At 40.7% G+C, this 24,486-nt stretch overlaps 4 protein-coding genes across 7 annotated transcripts in view; 2 read left to right on the forward strand and 2 right to left on the reverse strand.

Moving 5' to 3' along the window:
* rgra (retinal G protein coupled receptor a) overlaps positions 1–3,468 on the reverse strand; it is a 5,434-nt gene extending 1,966 nt beyond the window's left edge. Inside the window, exons 1-5 of the mRNA XM_020603037.1 lie at positions 3,108–3,468; positions 2,698–2,854; positions 1,863–1,984; positions 1,282–1,435; positions 1,038–1,155 (exon numbers count right to left, since the gene is read on the reverse strand). Of these exons, the coding sequence (XP_020458693.1) occupies positions 1,038–1,155; positions 1,282–1,435; positions 1,863–1,984; positions 2,698–2,854; positions 3,108–3,186 (630 nt within the window). The 5' untranslated portion in view covers positions 3,187–3,468. The remainder of the gene's footprint in view (positions 1–1,037; positions 1,156–1,281; positions 1,436–1,862; positions 1,985–2,697; positions 2,855–3,107) is intronic.
* Positions 3,469–4,778: 1,310 nt separating this feature from the next.
* lrit1a (leucine-rich repeat, immunoglobulin-like and transmembrane domains 1a) lies at positions 4,779–8,119 on the forward strand. The gene is made up of 4 exons (XM_020603036.1): positions 4,779–4,927; positions 5,406–5,866; positions 6,012–6,317; positions 6,513–8,119. Exons 1-4 carry the CDS (start codon positions 4,806–4,808, stop codon positions 7,565–7,567), a joined length of 1,944 nt encoding a protein of 647 aa, XP_020458692.1. The 5' UTR covers positions 4,779–4,805; the 3' UTR covers positions 7,568–8,119.
* Positions 8,120–8,805: 686 nt separating this feature from the next.
* lrit2 (leucine-rich repeat, immunoglobulin-like and transmembrane domains 2) lies at positions 8,806–11,359 on the forward strand. Its single transcript, XM_020603291.1, has 3 exons — positions 8,806–8,900; positions 9,130–9,920; positions 10,424–11,359. Exons 1-3 carry the CDS (start codon positions 8,809–8,811, stop codon positions 11,236–11,238), a joined length of 1,698 nt encoding a protein of 565 aa, XP_020458947.1. The 5' UTR covers positions 8,806–8,808; the 3' UTR covers positions 11,239–11,359.
* A 2,735-nt stretch (positions 11,360–14,094) lies between these two features.
* Positions 14,095–24,225, reverse strand: cdhr1a (cadherin-related family member 1a). 4 transcript variants are annotated; one of them, XM_020603287.1, is made up of 16 exons: positions 24,076–24,225; positions 23,373–23,518; positions 23,166–23,216; positions 22,987–23,076; positions 22,741–22,827; positions 21,841–21,957; positions 21,519–21,662; positions 20,878–20,956; positions 20,662–20,765; positions 20,145–20,348; positions 19,426–19,578; positions 19,120–19,284; positions 18,188–18,255; positions 17,016–17,244; positions 16,671–16,928; positions 14,095–15,653 (listed from the first exon to the last, which is right to left on the reverse strand). In XM_020603287.1, exons 1-16 carry the CDS (start codon positions 24,203–24,205, stop codon positions 15,096–15,098), a joined length of 2,583 nt encoding a protein of 860 aa, XP_020458943.1. In that variant the 5' UTR covers positions 24,206–24,225; the 3' UTR covers positions 14,095–15,095. The 4 variants fall into 4 exon arrangements, with proteins under 4 accessions (XP_020458943.1, XP_020458944.1, XP_020458945.1 ...); XM_020603288.1 differs by having other exon boundaries at positions 24,020–24,082; XM_020603290.1 differs by having other exon boundaries at positions 15,565–16,455.
* Between the last annotated feature and the right edge of the window lie 261 nt (positions 24,226–24,486).

Below are 24,486 nucleotides of genomic sequence, written 5' to 3' on the forward strand. Positions count from 1 at the left end.
ACATGCCTGTCTTGTGAGGTTTTTGAACTTCAAGTCACATGCCTGGGATAATGTCTCGAGAAACAACAGTATCTGTGTTAAGAACATGCTCAGCCAGAAAACAGAGACAGCAGTGAGTACTGGGGTAGGATGTTGTAATCCAGCGGTCACAGTAGATTTTATTCCGAGTCAGAGCTCACACAGACATACTAAGTGTGGAATTTAACTCCTTAATATCCAGTTTCCTTCTTTTTCCACCCTCAGTTAAAAAACTTTTATTTGACACTATCTGACTATCATACATTTTTTATACATTCTGAAATAATCAAACCTACGACTTAATTTTTTTAATTTGGTATCTTTGGAAACTTGAGAATTTCCACTCAAATTTAAAGTAACAAAAGTTCTGAACATTTCAACAAAGTTTGGCTGCACAGCATGAGTTTGTGTTGACTGGCCCACTGGTGGGAGTTCTAATATGACAAGCCTGAGTTGTATTTGAAGATAAAGCAACATCAGACCCAATTTCTTAGCACTTATTTCCATGTGACATGTCTGAACAGCTTCATTCCTTCATTTTTTATGGTTATATAATTGTTATGTGTTCAGCAGACTGGGCAATGTGTGGTTATAAGGTACTTTATCATTACATAATTGAATTGTTCTGGTGGAAATCTTGGTGTCTGTACTCTGCAGTGTTTGTGTCTGAAATGAAAGTGTCCCCCAACCGACTCAGATAACTGTGAGTAATGGGCTTATGCAACATGAAATGAAGTGACCTGATTCAGTCCCCGAGGAACTCCACTAATGAATCTGCTATTCACAGATAAATTGTTCTTTTCAATGCACACCAGCTGCTGTCCACATTCTCCCCTGAAACACCCAGCAGCAATGACCGGTGCATAACACAGCATGTATGCTCTCATTCACTGTTTGTTTTGTTGCTCTAAATAAGGACCTTGTGATGAAGTAAAGCTTATGCTAGGAAGAGGAGTAGAAATAGACATCAATGTAAAAAGGAAGCTGTAAACAGGAAGCTGGTGGATATTTTTACTTACCCTGGGGTTGCCAGTCTTCTTGAATTTCTGTGCAATGGCTTTGTAAGAGAACATGACAACAAACACCTGGATGGCCATGTTGAAGATGGCCAGAGGGATCAAGTAGGACACATAGTTTCTGTGGAGGCAGAAATGCACAAAAAGCCAAAAAACCATAAACCTATTCTAGTGAGGGAGAGAGAATGCAAACACACCTATATTTACCTTGATAGCACTATGAAGAGTGTATGTGTGTATACATTACCTGTCTCCCTTGCTGTAGTCCAGAGTGCAGCAGGTCCTGAGGGGCTCATAGTCATACTCTCCCCAGCCAATGAGCGGCATGATGGCCCAGAAAGCAGTAAACAGCCAGATAAATACAGTCAAAGTGATGGTGCTGCTCCACTGCAGCTTTGTTCCTGACAAGAACAGGGTCAAAACGTTCATTCATCAACTTCATTAATATGATTTTAAAGACCTCTAACACTGTGAATGCACTAGCCTTAATAGTTAAGCATGGCCAGGAGGCCAGGCTAGGACAGACCACACTTGATGGTCCTTGATGCACGCCTGGTTAAAGTGAAAAGTCTGCAATATGAGGATGTTTTTCTCAGTCTGTTAAAAGTCACAGTGCTGCTGAAGCACAGCTTTATAATGATAAAACTAATCATCTTATTAGAGCAGTTTGATTTAACACTTTTATTCCTGAATGATCTCTCAGTGCTGAAAATGGTTGTCACAATTCTTAACATCGACTAGAGACAGAGAACAAAAACCTGCTCAGTGTATGCATGTGCATGTGTGCATGCACTGGGGGTGGGTGCACAGAGGCAGGTGTGACCTTACTAGTGCAGTACTGGTGGTATCTGTCCCAGGAAATGGCAGCTATGAAGTGGATGCTGGCGAGAGCTGACAAGAAGCCATGGAACCCATGAGTTTGGCACCCTTCAGAACCATAAGGCCAGTACCTGAAGACAGAGGGTGCCTAATAAATGAGGATAGCAGGAAACAGGTTCTTGACCATACATATTAAAACTGGTTTTAAAAAGCTTCAAGCAACAGTCAGTTAACATATTTCATACTATATACTGTATGTGAAGCTCTGTCTGGGTGACTGTGGGATTCTCGGTCACCTTCCTGTACCAAGGCTTTTCTTGTCCATGCTCATTTGACTGGATGACCAACTATAGGAAGAGTCTTGGCAGTCCCAAACGTCTTCCATTTTAAAATGACTGAGGCCACTGAATTCCTGGGAGCACTCAAAGTTTTGGGAACAATTTTAAACTCTTTTCATGATCTATGCCTTGCTGGGGGTCTTCAGAAAGTTCCTTGAACTTCATGGCTTAGTTTATGTTCTTACAATGCAGTGAGTTCTGGGACCTTATATCAATAGATGTGTACCTTTGTAACAGTTTTTATTGATTTTTAATAGGTTAGCAAATAAAAAATATTTGATTGAATCCCTGGACTTGTGAACACTGAAAGCAGCATCTCTGATTTTCTGATACAACTTAAAAATCCGCTGCTCCTGCCCATCAATGATCTCTCCACCCGCTTCTAACACCTACAGTATATATTATTCCTCCCTCCATCGATTATAGAGGTCCTTATACATAATTAATCTCGAGAACAGGTAGCCAGTACTGTCATAACAGAGCTTGGTGTTCATTACATCACTCACCTCAAAAAGCTGGAGAAAGCGGCGACGGTGGCGTTCATGGAAATGCCCATATCAGCCATCGCTAAACTGAACACAAGGAAATTACTCGGGGATCTCAGCTCTCTGACTTTGAGGAAAGCAACGACTGTCACGCCATTTAGAAAGAAGCCCAGGAGACCTTTGGCGAAACAAAAATAAACAATTAAAACCACGAACGAAGGCAGCACACAGCGAAAATCGCAAATCAATGCGCACAGCGATGCTGTTGCTATTTTTTTATATCACAGTCTGTGCGAGTTTAAAGCTCCTACGTCACCCCACAACATGTTACTGTCAGTGACGGGGTGACATAAGGTCCAGGTATTTTGATACACTCAGCAGGTGTAAACCTCCTGGTTGCATTTGGCTGCATTCCAGCACAAAACACTCACCCTCCACCAGAAGACAACACCCTAAGGAGAACACATCAAATTCAGAGAATCCCTCCGGTAAAGGGTTCGATGACACCATCCTGTAGCCGACTTGACCAACCGACTTCCCCTCTCTTCTCTATTCGCTTGTTTACGATGCGCCTCAATGTGACCGAATCTGCTTTTAAAGGAGTATTTCACGTGAAAGGCATGACCTTTAATTATGCAAAGCCCCCTCGCTCTGTCGCCACAATCCGTGCAGGAATGTCTTATCACAGGCTAACCACACAAACTGCAAATCGTAATGCGTATTTGTCCAACAGTAAAACCCTCAATTAGTTACACAACAGCCCATTGTGTCACTGTGTTACGGTGAGTTTGCAGCCGTTGCTGATGTGAAACTACGAGATGATGCGTTTGATGCAGCCCACACCTCTGCATCGCTTTACACAACAGGTGTCTGCAGAGCTTCAGTCTCCTGCCAACCAGATCTGCTCACATTTACTAAGAAAACTAAACCCTAAAACCACAAGATTTCTCTCATCAACAACAATAATGATTCCACTATTTTTATCCATCCACCCATTATATCTGTATGTCTGTATGCATGCCAAAGGATATGCATGACTGTTTGTTTCGTGGTTGCGTTCACAGGCTGCTTGACATGTGGTTTACACTTTTACCTACAAACAAAAGATAAGGGAATAGTTATTTCATGTCTTATTGATGCATTTCAGTTTGTCTTTAAATAAAATGTAGGTGATGAATATTTCAGTTCTGACACAAAGTGATTACAGGATTCATGTGAGTGTCCCTGTATCTTCAGCAATCCTTTAATAGGATATGAATTTTATTTTATGTACAGTAACTCCATTCATTTGTTATTACTAGAGGATTTTATCATTTCTTTTATAGTTAAACTTTGTGTTGTGTACTTAGCCCTCTGTCCAGACTCTCTTGTGGTTAAATGTCAATCAGATGTAACGTGGGCTCCCAGTTAGCCTGTGTTTCTGGATCTTCCAGAATCAGCACACTTTCAGGAATGTTTTGTACTACGTTTAGTTTGATGAAATGCAAGGAGTATCATGTAGTATTTACCTACATTGCAAAATAAAAGATTCCCAAACTGAAGCATTAGAAGTGTGGAATTCTGTCCAAATGCGTTACTAACGGAGTGAGTATCTTTCATTCAAAGGGAATAAAAATAGCCTTTAGTCTTTTTCTTTTCTTCTGACAAATTGAGTTGGTTTAGAAAATAAATCTTAGTGTCTTGTTGATGAATAGTGTACATGTGTAATTATTGTGCAGGTAGAGGCGCTACCTTTTGGTAAAACAGTGACGTACTTACAGATTAACATTCACGGCGGGGCTCAAATGAGCAAGACACGTTTGAGGGAAATAAAAACATCCAAACATCACAGTGGATTATGACCATTTCAGAATTTTTTTTACGATAATAAACAGGGACCTCTCAGCACAGCCAATCGGATTTCGGGATGCAATACGCATTCAAATAAAAGGAACGCTAGTTCTTTCGCTAATCCTTATCTATCCTTTATATCTCGGGACTCATAGCAGTCTGATCACTATGGAACAGCGAAGCGGTGGGACATGCGGATGATGCCCCCATAAATGAGAGAAAAAGCAAGTGTGTTTGACTTTAGTGGACGCAAACTGGGTGCATGTAGGCAAGCTTCGTATGCGTAAAAGTGGGCCAAAATGTTCCTCGTCCTGCTCCTGGGGCTCTACGTGGCTACAGGTAAACTTGTCTCCCCAGTGAGCTCCTGCCCGTCTCAGTGCAGCTGTTTTTACCACAACCTGAGTGATGGATCAAAGGCCAGGTAAGGAGGATGTCCAAATGGAAATGATGTAAAAATCAAACAGCACACTGTAATGTGGTCTGGTTTGTGCGCACAGAGGCATCTTTTTAAACAGAAAGCTCTTGTCCACCTATGAGGACAGATGTTTGCATAGAGGTGAACACGTGTAAGATAATTCAGGGAATGCATGTCGGTCCAATTTTATTTAATGCAGGATTATCCCTCAAAGGCACTTTGAAGCCCCCATCTATGCGTTTTATGTGTTTTGATGGATTAGGGACCGAGCTGTTTTTTCCCGAATTATTAACCACAGGATTTTTGCTGCTTGTGAACTTTCCACATCTTTTGGTATAATTAAAATTTCAAAATAGGGTTTAAGATTTCAATAACAATTTTTATTAACTTTTGTATTTTTTATTTTACTTCCCTGATTTACACAAAACATGTTTAAATGATGTGCAGGTGAACACGAATCCATTAATGTGTCTCCCCTTGTAAGGAGCGTGATTTGCAACGATCCCGAGATATCTCTTGTGCCTGTCGGGTTCCCTGTTGACACGTCCAAGCTGCGGATTGAGAAGACGGCCATCCAGCGGATACCGAGCGAAGCCTTGAAATACCTCTCCAGTCTGGAATTCCTGTGGATGTCTTTTAACACACTGTCCTCCATTAACTCAGACGGTTTTCGGGGACTGTTCAACTTGGAAGAACTTCGTCTAGACGGGAATGCCCTCACCAGCTTTCCTTGGGAATCTCTCATGGATATGCCCAGTCTCAGACTTCTCGATTTGCACAACAACCAGCTCACCTCGCTGCCTGCTGAGGCCACCACTTACATTAAGAATCTCACATACCTGGATCTGTCCAGCAACAGCCTGCTGACCCTACCGGCAGAGGTACTGTCCACCTGGCTGGCGGCAAAACCTGCGCAAGGACCAGAGAGTTCTAAAATGATACTTGGTAAGGAACATTCTGATACCTACCCTTCATTCAACCCAACCCTTATAGGATTAAGATCCTTACATCCATACCACCCATCTGCAGGCTGATCTGTCACTTGGTACACGTCTTCCTCCTGTAGCCTCACTTTTACCCTCACCTTCAGGTCTCCATGACAACCCCTGGGTGTGCGATTGTCGGCTCTATGACCTGGTCCAGTTCCAGAAGTCTCCAACTTTTTCGGTGGCGTTCATTGACACAAGACTCCGGTGTTCAGCCCCAGAGAGTGTATCAGGAGTCTTGTTCAGTAATGCAGAGCTGAGACGCTGCCAGCTACCACGTATTCACACAGCTGTGGCTCGAGTTCGGAGCTCTGTTGGAAACAATGTGTTGCTCCGATGTGGGACCATTGGAGTCCCTATCCCAGACCTGAAATGGCAGAGGGCAGATGGACGAGCCCTCAATGGAACAGGTGAGTCAGCAGCTCTCCAGCTGTCAGGGCCTTAAAATGCTTTTGCCTACCCTGTAGTGCTTCTGTTAATTAAACAGTAAACTGTACAAGGGGATATTTCTCAGATGCCACATCATATTTGAATTCTCCTTTTAATAATTTGTCCTTTTGTAATCATTGTGTAACAACTATATTCTCTCCACTTTGTCACCACAGTCCAGCAGGAAACAGCAAAGGATGGAATCACCTGGTCTATCCTCAGTGTCCCAGCTGTGTCCTATCATGATTCAGGGAAGTACATATGCAAGGCCACAAACTATGCCGGGAAGGCTGAGGCTGTCATTTCTCTCATTGTCTCTAACTCACTCAAACCAGATAGGAACCAAACTAGCAGTGACAAGAAAGTCAAAGTCAAGAAGTCCAATCAGATGGGCAAAGCTGCCTACCAGGAAAAACTAGTGGTCAGACATGCAGTTCCAACGTCCACCCTATCATCCCTGTCTGCCTTGGAACCTGGTCTTGATCCTGATCCTGGACTAGGCAGTTACAGCCTGGCTGACAGAGCCACCCCAGGTCCAGCCATCTCCTCCAACCCCGATGTGCTGCTAGATTTGGAGAAGACAAATCTAATCAACTTGGCAGCCAACACCTCGTCGCTGCAGCAGGACCCAGACAGGGTGGTCCGCTCAGTGAAAGTGGTGGGGGACACAGACAATACGATCTCTCTCAACTGGAGAGCCCCTAAAGCCAAGAACACAACAGCATTTAGTGTCCTGTATGCTGTGTTTGGAGAGAGGGACATGAGGAAGATCAATGTTGGAGCAGGGCAGACCCGTGTAACCATCGAAGGGCTGGTTCCCAGGACTAAGTACATCGCCTGTGTGTGTGTGAAGGGGCTAATCCCCAAGAAGGAGCAGTGTGTCATTTTTTCCACTGATGAAGCAGCCAGTGCCACCGGAACCCAAAAGCTGATTAATGTGATTGTGATCACAGTGGCCTGTATCATTGCAGTTCCACTCACTGTCATTGTGTGCTGTGGGGCGCTGAAGAGACGCATTAAGAAATACTGCGGAAAGAAATCCAAGGACATCCAAGATTCATACGTGACCTTTGAAACACTGTCACCTGGAACAAAAGCCAAAGGGCTTGAGGGGGAGTATTTGAACAGATTAAACCCGGAGGAGTCCAACAGGCTGCTGTCAGCTCGCTCCAGCCTGGACTCTGAGGCCACAGCTAAGATAGAGGGACAGCCTAATGAATACTTCTGCTGACATCATGCTCCAGCTCTGGCTCCTGCTCCACATTGTCATCCACATGCTCATCCAAACCCCAATACTCCTTCACATCCCCACCACCACCCCCAGCCCCATCTCCATTCACATCCTTATCCCCATCACTATGCATATTCTCACCGTCAGCAACATCCCAGTGTTAGTCCTCCTCCTAGCCACTCCCATATGCCCACACCCTGGGATTCCTCCCCACCTGTTCCTCCTCGATGGATCTCGCCACCTACTCCGCCACCACAGAAAGCCACCTTCTATCAAAGGACTTTTGCACGCTGCACTATAATGGAAATATCAGTTTAGAGAATATGTGACAAATAATACTGACTTGTTTTTCCAGACATTTAAAGAATATATTTCTGGACTGTCATACTGTACTTATAACTATACATTAATAGTAAAACAATATTTAAACTCACTCATGCTTTTACAGGATGTCTAAAAGAATGTTTTTATCACTAAGCCTGCAAGTGAAAACATGTCAAAACATTAAAAAGCAGCAGTCATTGTAATTTCCAGTTCATCTCACTTGCATGGCCCAGCGGAAAAACGCTCTGCAGTCTGAGCTGATTTAAAGGGAACTCTGTACTTTATTGTTTATATTATGGGTATGATTTGTAAATGCTTTGGTGGATGATGCACACTTATATATACAGTAAAGTCTGTGCCTCTGTATATATCTGCCACATGTTCTCAGAGAAGATGTACACAAAGGTATGGTTCATCACTGGTGAACGGAGAAAAAGCTGGAGCTGGAGGAAGCTACAGAAACTATGACACAATGTAAGTAGGGTAGAAATGATGCAAAAATATAGTACAATATTAAACCATTTCTATTCCCAGCGATAAAACACACACTTAACTATCTCTATGTACCTTCTGTTTGCCACCTAGAGGCATCATTACCCCATTTAAATGTAGATCCATTAATTCCAATAATATTATTTCAATAGAGTTAAATAAACGTTTATATACACATATCCAGTAAGTGATACTGTGTGTTCTTACAGTAGTAAATAGTAGGGACTTAAAAATATACTGGTTCCGGCCTACTGTGAAGTGTTAGTCATGTGTCTTTCCCAAGAATTAGATGCCACATGTTCACTACGCGTTACGTCAAGGATTAGGTTTAATAGGCTTCTCTTGTCTGGCGCACTCGAAATGTCTTGAGCTCCAATGTAAGCCTCTACTTTGAATTTTCGCGGACTATGGACATAATTTGTTACATGCTGCTTATAGTCTTGTTAAACATTCAGGTATATGAAGCTTATTCTCACTGTTTACGCGGGTGCAGCTGTGTAGAAGACCGCCACGGAAGGTAAGACCTGACTTCATGTAGTCTAATCCTCACCAAGGCAGAGCTATCTGTAACCTATTTACTGTAACTGTGCCCCTGGGTGACGGTGGATAAATCAGTAAATTGCAGAACTTATTTTTCGCAGTAAAGTCGAAAAGTTTACCTTTGACGTGTAACGCTCTAATCTGTGGTCCATTATAACTGGACTAAACAGTAAGCACATGCTTATTTATATTCCCTTTAATTATAGGTCGCTAGTATGTATGGAGGAGAGTGCGTTTGGGGCCATACCAGAGAATCTTCCAGATGATATGACCAAAATACGAATAGAAAAATCTCACTTTACTGAAATACCCAGAGGGGCATTCTCCAAAACGCCTGGCTTGGAGAACCTGTGGTTGAACTTCAACGATATCAGAGTGATACATTCAAAGGGTCTGGAGGGTTTGGGAAACTTGACCGAGCTCCGTCTACTAGGGAACAAGCTGCGTTCAGTACCATGGACAGCGTTCGAGGACACGCCGACTCTCAAGATCCTGGACCTGAAGCACAACCAGCTCGACGTCCTGCCGGAGCATGCGTTGAAGTTTTTGCCAGGTCTGACTTACCTGGATTTATCTTTCAATCGGCTTACGGTCATATCGAAGGAGGTCTTCCAGAACTGGCCCCTCTATCAAAAACTACAGCGAATGGAGGAGCGGGTGACGACCGCTTTAGAGCCGAACGTCGTCCTGGCGCTGCACGACAACGCATGGCTCTGCGACTGCCGCCTGAAGGGCTTCGTGGAGTTCATCAAGTCCCTAAGCCCCCCAATTATACTGATGAACTCCTACTTGACCTGTTCAGGGCCAGTCTTTAGAGAGGGCAAGTTCTTCCATGAGCTAGAGCTGCAGGCCTGCATGAAGCCTGCGGTCAGCACCCCTTTCTCAAACATCAGCCTGACTCAGGGCACGAACCTCACACTGCGCTGCCTCGCTAAGGCCAGGCCAGAACCCGGGGTGTGGTGGACATATGGCCTGAAGTTAATCAAAGGATTTCATGGTAAGAGTGTGATACCCACTGCATGTCATCCACACACCGAGCTCGAGTGATATGAGCACACATTTTAATCTTTAAGACGAGGGCTAAATCTGGATATTGGCCCACATGGGATATAATCACCACTGATTCTCTCAAGCTGCATAACACCATCAGGGTTGATCAAGACCGTTGGAGATTACAGTGGACTTCTAGTCTACCTAATGTCAGTTGTGTTGGGAGGGTGTGTTAAGTAAACCGAAGTGTCATTAGAATTAACGTCTAGCTCATGGCTGCACGTAACAAGTCCATCATAAAAAAGCAGCACCCAGGCTGCTGCTCAGTGCAGCCTTTTCCTTTATTGGGGACAAGTGGCTTAATTCATTGATTTGTTTTTCTGCCTCAGATAAAATTTGTACTCAACTGTGTATTTTGTGAAACAAGCAAACAGACAAAAGACAAAACGGTTTTTCATTGCCGGGTCATGTTGTCTGTGCTTCATGTCTGATCCTTTGTTGTCCTCCTAGAGTCTCAGGAAAGAGGGGATGAAGACACCATTAGATCCATCCTGGCAATCCCCTCCCTCTATGTGGCTGACCGCGGTGTTTACACCTGCACTGCTGTCAACTTTATTGGAAACTCCTCTGTTAGCGTCTTCCTTGATGTTCACTCTCCTGGCGCCTCCCAGTCGTCACTCCTTCCTGGCTTCCCGGCTGCACCTGTTGCTGGTAATGAAAATGTCTATATTGACATCCGCATCACTAAACAGACAATACGTGGTATTTCCATTGAGTGGCATGCCGTTTTGGATCACCCCTCTGAAGCCTGGTTCGCCATCCACTTTGGCCGTGCAGACGCCGATAGAAAAGAAATTATTTACATTGGTCCAGGGATTCACTCGTACTCTGTCTCAGATTTGATGCCTGCTACTAAATATGAAATCTGTGTAACCCTTAAGAACCAGACACCACATCCAGGCCAGTGCATTGTGTTTGTAACAGGAAGTGACATTACAGAGATGGAACAGAGGGAGAAACTGATTCATATCTTGGTGATAGTTTTAGCCATGGTGCTGGCAGTGCCTATTGGTATGTATGCCTGCACCACTGACACTAGGTTTGCTTGTTTGGAGGGTATCATGGAGTCCTGGAAGAACTGGCGGCAAGAAGGTAGGCTGTCAGGGATGGAGAGGCAAGGTACTTTCGACAGCCTGCAGGCGGCCAGTGATGAGGGCCTGGTTAATAAAGATTCTACTGAAAACAGGAAGGTGAGGAGGAGATCAGATGACAAACCGCATAAGGCCAAAACTGACCACAGCAGACTCACAGCTGAACTATATTAGACTACTATTTGTTAAATCAGCATGTGAAAGCATGAGACCAGTGTCTCCCACTGTATCAGTCCTTTTTGTAAAGTACAATAGGTGCTGACTTTGATACTGAGAACTACAATATGAATTATCATATCTGCCTTGGTTTTAATCTGATCTCTTCCTCTGTTCTACGCAGAAGAGTTTGTTGCAAAGATGTGAATGAGGACCATAATATCAAGAGTGTAAAACAAGGATTTGCACCAGTGTAGAGAATGTGCTGCAGTTTGTTTCTGTCTGAAATTTAATGTGTGTCTTGTTATCACAATACATTAAAATGAAATTATCAGATGTTTTAAGTAGCTGCTTTGAAATGGAAAAAAAAAGCTTAACATGACTCGATGAGGACATTTTAAATTCATTGGTATGTATATAGGATACCTTTATCTATTTCTGTGTTAATACTTTAATACTGTCTTATAAACTGTATGTATTCAATGATCTGATGGGTTCAATTTGGCTCGCCTTGTTTACATTGTCTGGAAAGTTAGCATATGTTTACTCTAAAACTGGATGTAAAACAGAAACATCTCTTAAAGCAGATCATTTTCTACAAATCTCACAGTTTGCACATATGGATATACATATGGATATGCTGAATGTGTGTCAGCAGTGTTGGGGAAGCTACTTTGTAAACTACCGATTACTTCACATGGGAAGAAGTTAAACTACAGCAAAGCTACTCTAGAAAGAAATCTAGTTTGGCTAACTAAATCTATCTAGAAAAAGTTCAAACTACTTTGTAAAAATGAAATAAAAGATCAAACTGACAAAGAACATGATACATTAGCATATGCCTAATCCTCTGTGTACGTCATAGTTCTTGTCTCTCACTTCTCCGAACACAACCAACAGCTGCCATACGTCACACAGGATGACCAGCCGAGACAGATGGCACATCAGACATGCGTCAGCCAGTGGCGTTGCTCATTTGACATAATACCCAAACACTGGCATCCTCCGCAGAAGCCCCTGGTGCTGTCACTTTATGATCAGAACACCCCCCCCCCATCTCCACATTTTGTTTCCTATGATGCAAAAACATCATTTAATTCTCCCGGGGCTCCTGTTCTCTTAAGTTGACGGCTTTAGCTGAGACTGGCAACTCTAATTTTCTGTAGCACAGGTACATCTGCGTGTTTTTGTTGGTGGGGATTGATGCTGCTTTTTACTGTAATCTTTAACCACCGTGTATGACACTACAATGAATTCTGTAAACTGTTTCAGCATAGAACACTTCTGTATTTGAGTTTATTTCATTTTTACCTTAAATATCTTAATGTTGCATCAAGATGTGTATTATTTAAACATGCTGCATATCAGCTGCTAATCTCATGGGCAACAGCATTTAAAGATCAAGAGCTAATCCTGTACTCATGATGTTTTCTTTCTTAGTTTTCCCATCCAGAAAAGAACCTCCTGCGCTTCAAACACAGCAGGGATTGTAAACCCTGCCTGTAGTTTTCTTTCATTCCAAAGCATAAATGCACTATGTAATCCTCTGTCAAATAGCCCAGTAATCCTGGCTGTCTCTTACATGGAATAATGTATGATCCTTTGTGCTGCTCCTCTTATTTCCACATTTCACTTCAGAGCATTAGCAGCTTGCAACATTTGAAAGTGTATGTGGGTGACAATTGTCTTCTAAAATTTGGGTTAGCTCCTCAAGAATCTTTGGGACAGTACTTACCTGAAAAAAAAAGCATTATATGTATTTGTGGCAAGAGCATGTATGTACTGTGTAATCAGACTCAGTTTACTTTGTCAAATAAACCCCAAAATCCCCATAGTCTGCTCTGCGTCATCACAGTGAAATGTGCCAGTGGAGGCTGCAGGATGTTCAGTCCAAACTAAATTAGGGCAAATGGAGTTCTGGTTTTTACCCAAAGATGCAATATTTTACAAAGATGAACAAGTTGCTCCTTGGATTAGAGTTAGTAATCTGCAAATGCCATGTTTTATGTAACTTTGAAATAGTTTTGCATGTTCGGCTGCTGTCAACACAAATACCCAGTGAGTGATTCTGTGTAACTTCATAATTGGTAGTGCTCACATTGAAACTGGAGCTAAGTACAGCAAAAGGGCTTGTAACAGGAACATATTACATATTTGCAGACCATCTGGTGGGGTTTTACTGAACACAACAGCAAAAGTGATATTACTGTGGAAGATCTTTTTTCATACATCTCATTCAGATTCCCATAATATGCATATTCTTGTTGTTATTCATGGGTATTATTTTGTTATTTTCCTCTACTTTTCCATAGAGAGAAACAAAACGATTCAGCAAGACTTTCCTTAAGGCCAGAGATTTACTACTGCATTAGACTTTTTTGAGGATTTGGGAACAATGATCTTAAATCTCTTACACAACTTTTTTTCTCCTGAGTCGTCTCTCTCCACAAGGGGGCTGTAGAGTGTATTTGTACATTCACTAAGAAGGTGCCTTCAAGGTTACAATATAATGAGCTGAGCATCCTGAACTCAGTGTTATACTATATGTTATATTCTTGGAGTGTTGTAGCAGGTTGTGACCAGATCAGCCACACGGCCACACTGGCAACTTGACAATCAATGGAGTGCATCATAAAAAGAAAACCCATCAATAATCCAACTACACATTCAAATAGTGCACTAAACTTAACACTGTTAAACTCTCCAACAGTATATAAGGCATTTAAATCTGCTTCACCTTGACCAACTATAGCATTTCAGTACTGCTTATATGAGAATGCTTCAGTAATTATATACTGCAACTGATAGTATGATAGCGTACACTGACAGGGGGTACTCTGCATACAGCTTTTGATGTATTAAGTACATTTTGACTCTTCTATGGGAGTATTTTCATAGTGTGGTCCTGCTACTTTCACCTGAGTAAAATAATCTAAAAACTTCTTTCACCACTGGTGAATTTACAAATGATGTTCTTTTAATGGTAGTAAAATTAGTACAAGTGTTTTGACAGAAAGGTTTTTGACCAAAGTGACACCAATTAAAACATATATACCACCACATATACAGTGATAAATGAAGTAAATGAAGCAAAGTCCCATAAATGATAAATAAACATGGTGACTGCTCAAAAACAGGGTCCTAACAAGTGTGTTACACCTGTGCCGTAGGATTAAATGTCTTCCTCACATGATCGCTTTGGTTCCCTTCCCTTGGGCTGATCTCTTTGGTCAGTTCAAGTATCATGAAACCTCTTGTGAGGAGTTTGACTGGCTCCCATATAAACAGTCTCACTTGAATGACTTCATTCCTGACAAGGGATTTGAGTTCAAGAACTTATTGGCATGGGTGTGTCAAAAATGGTTCCCAAGGTGAGTAAACAAAATGAGACAGAAACTTGCACCAGAAACAAGTGGTAAATGATTGTGAACTGAAAATGTGATTTGAATGAAGAAACACAACGGGATTTTTCTCTTCTCCATCCCACACACACACACACACACACACACACACACACACACACACACACACCGTTCACACAAAGCACTATTAATGACTGGGTTCTCTTGTCTTTGGAAACAGCTGAAAAAAGAAACCCACTCTCACCTTAAGGCCCATTTAATGGCTATCCTGGAGCTTTTGACTATATCACTTCTTTTTCATAATATTAAAATGAAGTCTGCCTTGTTATTTGATATGTGTTTGTTAAAATGTCCATTTGTCTGTCTACACAGATGAGAAGACTTAAGAGTCCTGCAAAAAATGAAAATGTGAAGAAATACATTTTTATGATAACTATACAGAATCAACCCACTGATTAACATCATGAAGGCTCCAGGAAGACTCATTTTAGGTGAAGTAGTTTTGTTACGCCCCTATTGATACTTAAGCATCCTTTTCTGCTCCAGTCTTATCTTCAGCTCTGACACCAGTGCTCTGTTTATAGTGTCTTGTCTGGTCATCACCGGCTTCTTTTTGGGTTTGGGTGCCACTGTTCCTGACATGGTGGGTATGGTCCATGGCCTCTCCCCTGGGATGTAAGGGGCTGGAGGAGGGGGCAGAGATGGAGCGCAGGGTGGTGGAGGTGGGGACCAGTGTCTCACAACATTGTTGACGTTGTTGTAGCTGATATTCTCCATGATGACCTCAGGTTCGCACTCTTCCTCTTCGATTTGGAATTTCTCCCCAGGGGTTTCTGATGTCTTGAAGGGATTTTTGAAGTTCCAGGTGCGCTGCTGCTGCGGCCTTCTCCGCACACGGCGGTTAGGCTTGATCCGGTTGCTCTTTTTGTTGCGCATGAATGTTGCAGTGGATATGATGACTGTGACTATGATTGTGAAGCTAATGACACCAGCAAGCATACTTAGGATTTGCAAGGGCTTGTTTCTACTCTGCATTAAAAATGATCCTACATGCCCCCCACTGAGTTGGCTCTGTAAAGGAGCACAGGGAGAATTTACATCCATGGGATTGAAGTAATTCTTCTTTACACACTGATTAAACTCTAAATATTGCCATGTATATGCAATGTAGTATTGCACATTTGATAAAAAAATATCATGCAAAGTGTAAAATTCAAAACTCCAGAAATGCATTATTGCAAATACCCAACCTGTGTGCATAAAGAAAATCTTGCCCATTTAGTGGAGCACGTTTTGCAAATTAAACATGATTAAAATAATGATCCTTTTATTTGCTTATATTTTGTCAAGACAAAATCAGAGAGGTTGACTTGGAAACCCATAAATGAGATTATTCAGCATCTAAGATTAAAAATATAAATGAATGTGAAAATACAAAATGTTTTGCTCCTTTTGGTCATGATGCCATAATCAAAGTATTAAATCAAAACATGGACAGACATAAGTATGGGAGCATGATTAGAGCGTAGTGTATTTTGTGCTCGTGTACTCTTTTACAGAAACAGCCTTCTTCTACTACAAAATCTTCTGAAAATTATTTGCTGCAAATTCTTGGTAGTACAGAGTGAAAACAACAGTACTGCTGTGCTGATGATCTCAAGGCAAGCTTGATTTATGGCACAGACCTCCTTATAATCTCTCTGATCTTGCCCTGAGATTGAACACGGGACTTTTTTACAGAGTTCCAGTATAAAAGCATTGAAATGATGATTGTCAGTGAAATGTTGAAGGTGATAACGGTCAAACAAATCCAAAACACAGCCCCTGGACGTTTTCGTAGGCCCAACAAATATGACAAAAATCTGGATTTGATCTGAAAATATGACAAATGCATTTGTGTAAGACTCAGATTTTTATGACTTTAGTAATTTAAGTAAATCGCTAGTGACCATACGAGCTATTCTTTAGAAAAACTGCCTGTCTGAATCCAAATTGGTCAGATGTTCCAACATCTATTATAGATGTAAACTAATGTAAACTCTTCATTTTCTTATATTTATATAAAGTTTCTATAATCGAATAACTTACAGCTTCAGTGATATCGATCTTGACGACTGCAGTGGTGCTGAAGGATGGCTGGCCTCGGTCTCGAGCTTGCACCACCAGTGACCAGGTGAAGTCCGTCTGCTCGGTGATGTTCTGTATAATGGCCAATGACTTGATGTAGGACTTGAGCACGATCTCCCCTGTTTCCGCGTTAATGTCGAAGATGCTGTTGTCTGGCTCAGCTTTCATGATAGTGTACTCGATGACATTGTTGGGTACCTCTGCATCATCATCCACAGCCTGCACACGTGTAAATGCATTTAGTTCAAAACATAATGGTATTGATTTATTATTATGTGACCTACTAAATCACAGGAGAGCACATACCTCTATTTTCACTGCTGTACCAATCACCATGGTCTTTTCAAGGAAGTTGTCAATGAAAGCAGGTGGGTGGTCGTTCAGATCCAGCACCGTCACAAAGACCTCAGCCAGGCTGTATTTCCCCTTGGCGTCCTCCGCCTTCACATAAAAGTTATACTTAGACCTAACCTCTGCATCCAGGCTTGCCCACGGCTGTGTGTAGATGAACCCCGATGCAGACTGGATCAGGAACCTGTAAATGGTGATGTGAATTTTTTTTATTTTCTTCTTAGGTTGACTTACTGTACTTAATGTATGGGGATGCTTATGTAGACAAGAGAGGGTCAAACCTCCTCACTTAAATCCAAAAATAAAGGTAACCTCTAGTCCTTTAAAATGTCACTTTTGTGTCCCATTCCAATTAATGTAATTCATGAAGGACTGAACTGTTAACATACAGAGTAAGGGTGGAATTGTTTCATGGATGGATTTGTTTAGTTACCCTACAGTGAATTTGTCATATTGCAAGGAGGTCAGTAGCAAATGCCAGTCTATTTTCTCTTCCAATCCCATTAGAGGATTAACAAAGACAGAGGGTGAGCAAAGATCAGGACTACATAGTCCTGTATTCTACAAGATACTAGTCAATTTAGCATAAAAGCTCTGCTGTCACATTTATACAAATGTGTTTTTGCTGTAGATGGTCTTCATATACAGTAGTACAGTGGTCTGCTGTTATAATGCCACAGTCAGCCTCAAATGAAATTTATTTGTCATTTAGCTGAACTATTTTCCTGATATAAGTGTGCCCTAAATGAAGAGTGTACTCTAGTTTTCTACTGCTGCCTATCAGCTGCTAAGCTGTATACGCCTTTGTGAGTTTTCTAGAACATCATCCGTTGATTTTCTTCAAGAACATGATTTTACTATGATATGAACTGTACAGACTAGTGAATAAACACATGGAAGGCAGTAAAAAAGTAAAGAGTAAAGAAATTTGAATCAATAGTGTATGTTTTTATTATTATTATTATTATTTTCTTGTCCAGGATTTAAAGCAAAACCTACCCATGGACAGTTTTAGCATTTTAAATGCTTTATTTTGACAGTAAGATTGTGCTATTCGAATATGTGTCTAGTTAGAAAATGCACATGATGATAATGTGAGGATGCTTAAGCTTCATTCCCCTACTCACAAGTCAGCCCCTGACCCATATAGAGAATATGTCACTTCACCCCAAGGTCCTGAGTCTGGATCTGTTGCCTGCAGACAAAACAGAAAAGCCAGATTATAGAGGAAAACAATGTTGTGAGTGTGGCTGTGGTATTTACACAACAACATAACTTTCACAACAGCCACCACTTCTCTTTAAAGGATTTAGTGCAATATGTGGCTCAGTGAGGCATATCCCACCATGTATAGGCATTAGATTGGATTCATGTCAGACCAGTGACCAATATTTTGTATCTTTATTTCTTTCCTTCCTTTCCAAACCTCAAAAGATTTTTGTATCTCTTTGCTCAAATGAGTGATGAGACAAAAAGAACAGTCAGTAAACCGAATGAATCTGTGCTCAACTGGAACATAATGTTACAGAGGTCAGCTATAAAAAGGTTTTTGATGTCATAGGAACATCAGCTAATCTGTCTGTCACTGCAGGGATGCCTGTTCACTGTTTCTGTGTCCAAGGTTGTTAGCTCTTCTTTTATCTGATTGAAACTGACTAAGATCAAGGTAACAGGCTTCAGCAGTGTTCACGCAAGGGGAGGATTTATTAGTTAGCTGTTGCTTTGAGCCTCTACGGGGCTGATATCAACTAAGAAGGATCACATCTATCATATTTTTCCATATATATTTGTGCTGCAGCTGCATGTTCCGGTAAGCATGGAGAAAAAAAATCTGGGAATTTGGTGTTACACAACAAAATGAAAGTGAGCTGGCAGCTTACCTTGTCTAGCTTTTATCTAGGTTTTCACATATTATCCCAACCCCCAGCATCCAAAGAGTCAACTATTAGCGAATTAATGACCCTCTTGAGCATTTAGTTCAAATCAGCATTCCTCTTTAGCTATGTGATGTACACTGGCGATAGCACGTATTTTTTAGATAGGATGAAGACTTGCTTACCGTGACTGCCACTACATTAGAGCCACCGGGTGAGTTTTCTGGAATTCTGGCAATGTAGTAATCTGAGCAGAATTTGGGAGCATTGTCATTGGTGTCCAAGAGATGAATGACAATGTCTGCTGTGGCGCTGAATCTCTCTGGAGTGTCAATCTCAACTGCAAGTAGCTAAAGTGGAAAAGGATTGTAATTAAGTAAACGAGAAAGAGCAATATGCAAGAGATGCAGGTGATAATATATCACTGCCATTTGTGTGCATTTGTGATTTTTTTATCTACTGTGCTACACATCGAGTGCAAGTGGTTTTACCTTGTATGTGAGAAAATGGTGTTTCTCAAAATCCATGGCAGCAGAGTCTTCTACTAAAATTGTGACTTGAGCCTCATTGAGTACAGTCTGAGGGACAACTCGCAGCATTCTTCCTGGTCCAATTAGCCTCAGACTGAATTTAGCATTTGCGCCCTGCAGACCATAACACACATCATCATTTTATTGAAAAGTCTCTTTAGTGAAAATGAGTTATACTGCATAGATGTCATTCATTAGTTTAAGTTAAATGAACATGATATCAGTGTATAGCAGTTTGATTCCTAGAGAAACATAATATCAGTGGCTTGCCCTGACATTTTACCCATATTATTAAAGCATACATTTAGGGAATATCAACCATTTGGATGAGGCTCATGCATAGTTAGGAAGCACCTTTTAATTTGTGTTCATGCAATTTTAAAGGGATAGACTGTGAGAATGGCAGCAAAGCAGACATCAGTCTGCAAACAATGTGCTGCATGTTAATTAGGCCAGTATCTTATTAGATAATATAATTTTCTATCACATATTAACAATGAGTGTTTCTTTCTCCTGACTAGCTCAGGAAGCTTTCGAAGGCAATAATACAGTGTCAGTGCTGAGAGATGACACCTGCTCATTAAAATATTACTGAAAATAGCAATTTCCTGTAATTTTTTGAACCAAAGTATTCTATGTCCATCTGAGAAAACATAGAAGACAGTAATGGGCTCCCCCACCTGATCGGAGTCATTGACAGCGATTTTTAGCCCCTGGAGTACCTCCCCCTCTGGTGGATGTTCGTACATCGTCAACTCAAACATGTTCTGTGGGCCGTTCTCCCCATAGAACGTAGGTGGATTATTGTTCAGGTCCACCACACGGACCACCACCCCGGTCACCCCGTAGTCCATGAGTCTACCTTGAGGACTCACTTCTGAAGCCTGGACAGTTGAAACACAGTAAAAATATGTCCATACCCATGCCTGTGTTAGTTTGATTAATTACTTTTCTGTTAATCTTTATATTGTTAATCCAATATTACATCTAAAGTCTGTAAAACATCCATTCATACAAGTAGAAACAGGCAAAAAAGTAAAAATAGCAATAATAGTTAAATGGTTGCCAAATATTTTATGAAGTTTTTATTTTCAGGGGAATTAAGAAATGATTTTAAAGCATCATTCCAAGGTAAATTGGTGAGTGATGCTTAAGGGGATGTAGGTCTGGCCTTTAGTTGAATAAAGTGCAGCTTACCCGGACTTTAATATTAAAGATCTCTCTCTTCAAATAAATGGGGAAAGTCATCAGGGTGATACAACCACTTGTTTTATTGATGCTAAAAACATCATCATCATCATCTGCAGAGGCAAGAAACAGATAAGTGAACCGTTATAATTCTGAGACAAATTTGTCACATTTCTTTTCTTTAATTTCACATTTATTGTAATCTTCTCTGAATGAAATGCTTACTATCATCGAAGGAGTAACGGATTGGATTTGGGTTTGCCGTATCACCATCTTTGGCAATGACAGTGAATATTTCAGATCCCTGGGGAAAAAAAGAAAGGTCATCAAAAAGGTTTTGTCATTAAATCATTAGTGAAATAAGACTGATAATTTGCTACGTCACCACAAAAAAAAAAAACTTCTTCACCTGGTTTTCAAAGGTAAATTAAAGTGTCATGATTTTAATTATTCCCTTTTAAATGAAAGTCAGAATGTGTTATCTCTCTTCTGTGATGCACCGCTGCACTGACATATTATGACTCAGGTGATAATATGACTTGCACATGCTGTGAGAAAACCTAAGAAGAAGGCAGCACCGTCATTACTGTAAAATGCCAGTAATTAAAGCTGTGTGATGTGATACAGTGTGTGATATGCTGGTTCTTATTTATGCTGTGTAGAAATGGATTGCATTCATTATTTTAGGTACCCATAAGACAGCAGTGTAAATGAATCATAATAAAAATGAATGACTGTAACAGAAATTGTAAGAACATTACAAAATGTTCAAAAACTTGTATGATGAATAGTTGTTACAGTAAGTCCTATGATGTTGAATTAAAGGGTAAAATCTGAAATTCACTGGAAGATATTTTCATACTCACTGGCATTGAGACTTCATAGATATAGCCAAAATACGGTGTCCCAATAAAAAATGGCGGAGTGTCTTGTGCATCAATCACATTGATTGTCAGCGTTGCAGAGGACGACAGAAACTGCTCTTTGCCATTAAAATTACCACCACCATCCTGGAACAAAAGTAATCTACAGTTAAATTTTCAATCAAAACATCCTAGATCTCAATTTTTTATATTTTTTATTTATCACTATGTTTATGTTTTATTACCGCTATTAGCTGTTATAAACTCTACACGGTCTCTTGAAAGAAGGAAAGAACACTATTACAGGATTTTGATACATCCTTACCTTTGCAAAAATGGTGACAAAGTGTGTTTTTATTTTCTCGTAATCCAGCGTTTCTCCAAATTTGATACGAAGGACACCACTATGTCTGTCAATGGCAAACAAACTGGACTGAGAATTCTGCAACAAATAAGAGAACAAAAGCAGGGTTTTAAAAGCACACAAAGAAACACAAAAAGGTTACATGAGCCTGTTGCTGAAACCCCTAAACCCCAATTTACAACCACTCACAAGTCAAAAGTAGTCAGATAACTGCACAAAAACATTCAATGGTCTCTTGAATTTTGCTACATTATGTATAAAGTCTATGTTTAAATGCATTTTTCTGCAAATAATACAGTCTGTAATGTCATTATATATATAGCTATGTTGAATTTGTGTAATATTTTGTGCTTTTAATGACAGTTCTTTAAAATCTATTTATTTATTTTTCTGATTTCGATTCTTTGTCCATCTGGATGTAAGGAACCCATGTGCTCATGGACAGGGCAGACAAGTGAAAACTGCTGTGTCCAGATGTGCGCTGTCACATTGTCACTCCGGCCAGCTGTGCTTGGGTCCTAATAGTCCAAAGTGCAAACTGACAATCCCTGCCAACCACTGCCAAAGCAGCCCTCTAAGCCTTCGATACCTGACACAAATGTAATTGTGATTTAATCCCCATCATCATAACTACAGCAGTATATTCAGACACAAACGCACATGAGGACTAGAGGATCTAATCTGTTAACTTTGTTTTCAGTATATCTGAATATTATTTCTTTCAAGTACAGATTAACATAAGAAGGGGCCAGTTTCATAGTCAAAAATGTCATCTGCATTTTATATGATGTATATTTTAATTGTGAAAGTCAGAGTGGATGGGACATGAGCGTGCAGTATTTTCCTACTGTCCAGCAATACCTGGAGGTAGAAGGTGACTGAGCCCCCTGAGCCTGTGTCTCTGTCCACTGCCTCAACTTCGTAGATACTGCTGCCAGACTCGGTTGTCTAAAATGTGCAAAGCAGCAGTTCATGTCATGTTCAGGTCACAAAAAAACAGAACATAGGAAAAAACAAAAAACACTCACACTTTCCGGTTCTCCACTTTATGTTGACACCGACACTTGGTTCAGATTGAATAAAACACACACATTTGGCTGAACTTACTTCCAGTACATCAATGATTGCAGGTATGTTTTGGAATTCAGGCCTTTCATCATTTGCATCCATTACAAATATTGTGACTCTTTCCACAACCTGATAAAAGGAAGAAGAAGAAAAACAGCAAAACACTGGATGGAATGGCCTTAAATGATCTAATCAGACATTAGATGCCAATACCGTACCTGGCTTTGCCCATCTGAGATGCTGACGAGAACATCAATAGAATCTTGTTTCTGAACAATGATGAGAAAAAGGTTAATATGGATGCATATGGTTATAAAAAATCATCTTGGTTTTTTTTAAGGATTTTATTTTACATTAAAGGTTACAGTGAAATTTGTTGGGGTTTTTTTCTACCATAATGTTTTGTAGTCTAATGGTATATTTACCTCTCTGTCCAGCTTTTCCACTAATGTGATGTTTCCACATACGGGGTCTACCCTGAAGTATTCTTTGGACCCTGGATCAAAGGAAAGGCCATAACTCACCTCCTGGCCTTCGGGGTCTGTGCCATTGAGACAATAAATCTGTGTACCTAATGGAAAAAAAAACATATAATTTAGTGCAAGGAACCAGAGTCTAATTAACTTCAGTATAAAGTCTAAGCCATTGTTTGGTAACGACATTTGCTGTGGAACAACAGACAGACAAATCACAGACATAAGCAGCAGTATAAGGATCCTGAATGAATGCAAAGTGTAGAGCAGGGGTGTCAAACTCAATCACACAAGGGCCGAAAATTAAAACACAATCTAGGTTGCAGGCCAAACAGGATTAACATTTATTGAACAGTCTAAAACTGACAATGGTTTAACCAGAAATATAGTATTTTTTTTTTCTTCAACAAGCAATCAAGCAAAAAAAAAAAAAAAAAAAAAAAAAAAATATTATAACACAAAATCATCTTTTGCTGTAGTTTTCCTGCTACAGTTACAGTCTGTCTTTTAATTCTTCAACAATGTGTTGTTTTTCTTGGAGGCTAAATTTAGCATACTTAGCTCCGTGTTTGGTCTCAAAATCCCGACACATAACTTACGCCTTCGCCACCGACACTGCCTCATTAACAAAAGACACCGATATTCGCTTTCCCACCTTTCGTTAAATTGCCTTCCTTCTGCAGAAACTTTTCTCTTCTTGGACATTTTGGGATTAATTGTTGGTTCTTCTCATTTCCACTTGTCGCGAAATTACCAGTTAAGTGCTGATTCCAAATAATCGCCATCTAGTGGCGGGATGCCAATACTTCACGGGTCCCAAAAACGATGTGCATTGTGGGAGATGTAGTTTATGATCCGTATACGCTTTCAATTAGTATAACCTTTCATTTTAAAAAAAACCATACGCATTTTAAGCTTTTGGGGGCCTTGGGTTTGACACATGTGGTGTAGAGGGACAGCTGCACCACAGTCACAGCCAGCAAAATGTCCACCACATCAACAGGTGGCACCAGCAGATGTGCATGTTAGTGTGGGCACTTACATGCCACAAAACATCTGTTCATTG

The sequence above is a fragment of the Monopterus albus genome, unplaced genomic scaffold, assembly GCF_001952655.1.
Source record: "Monopterus albus unplaced genomic scaffold, M_albus_1.0 scaffold60.1, whole genome shotgun sequence".
Lineage (NCBI taxonomy): Eukaryota > Metazoa > Chordata > Actinopteri > Synbranchiformes > Synbranchidae > Monopterus > Monopterus albus.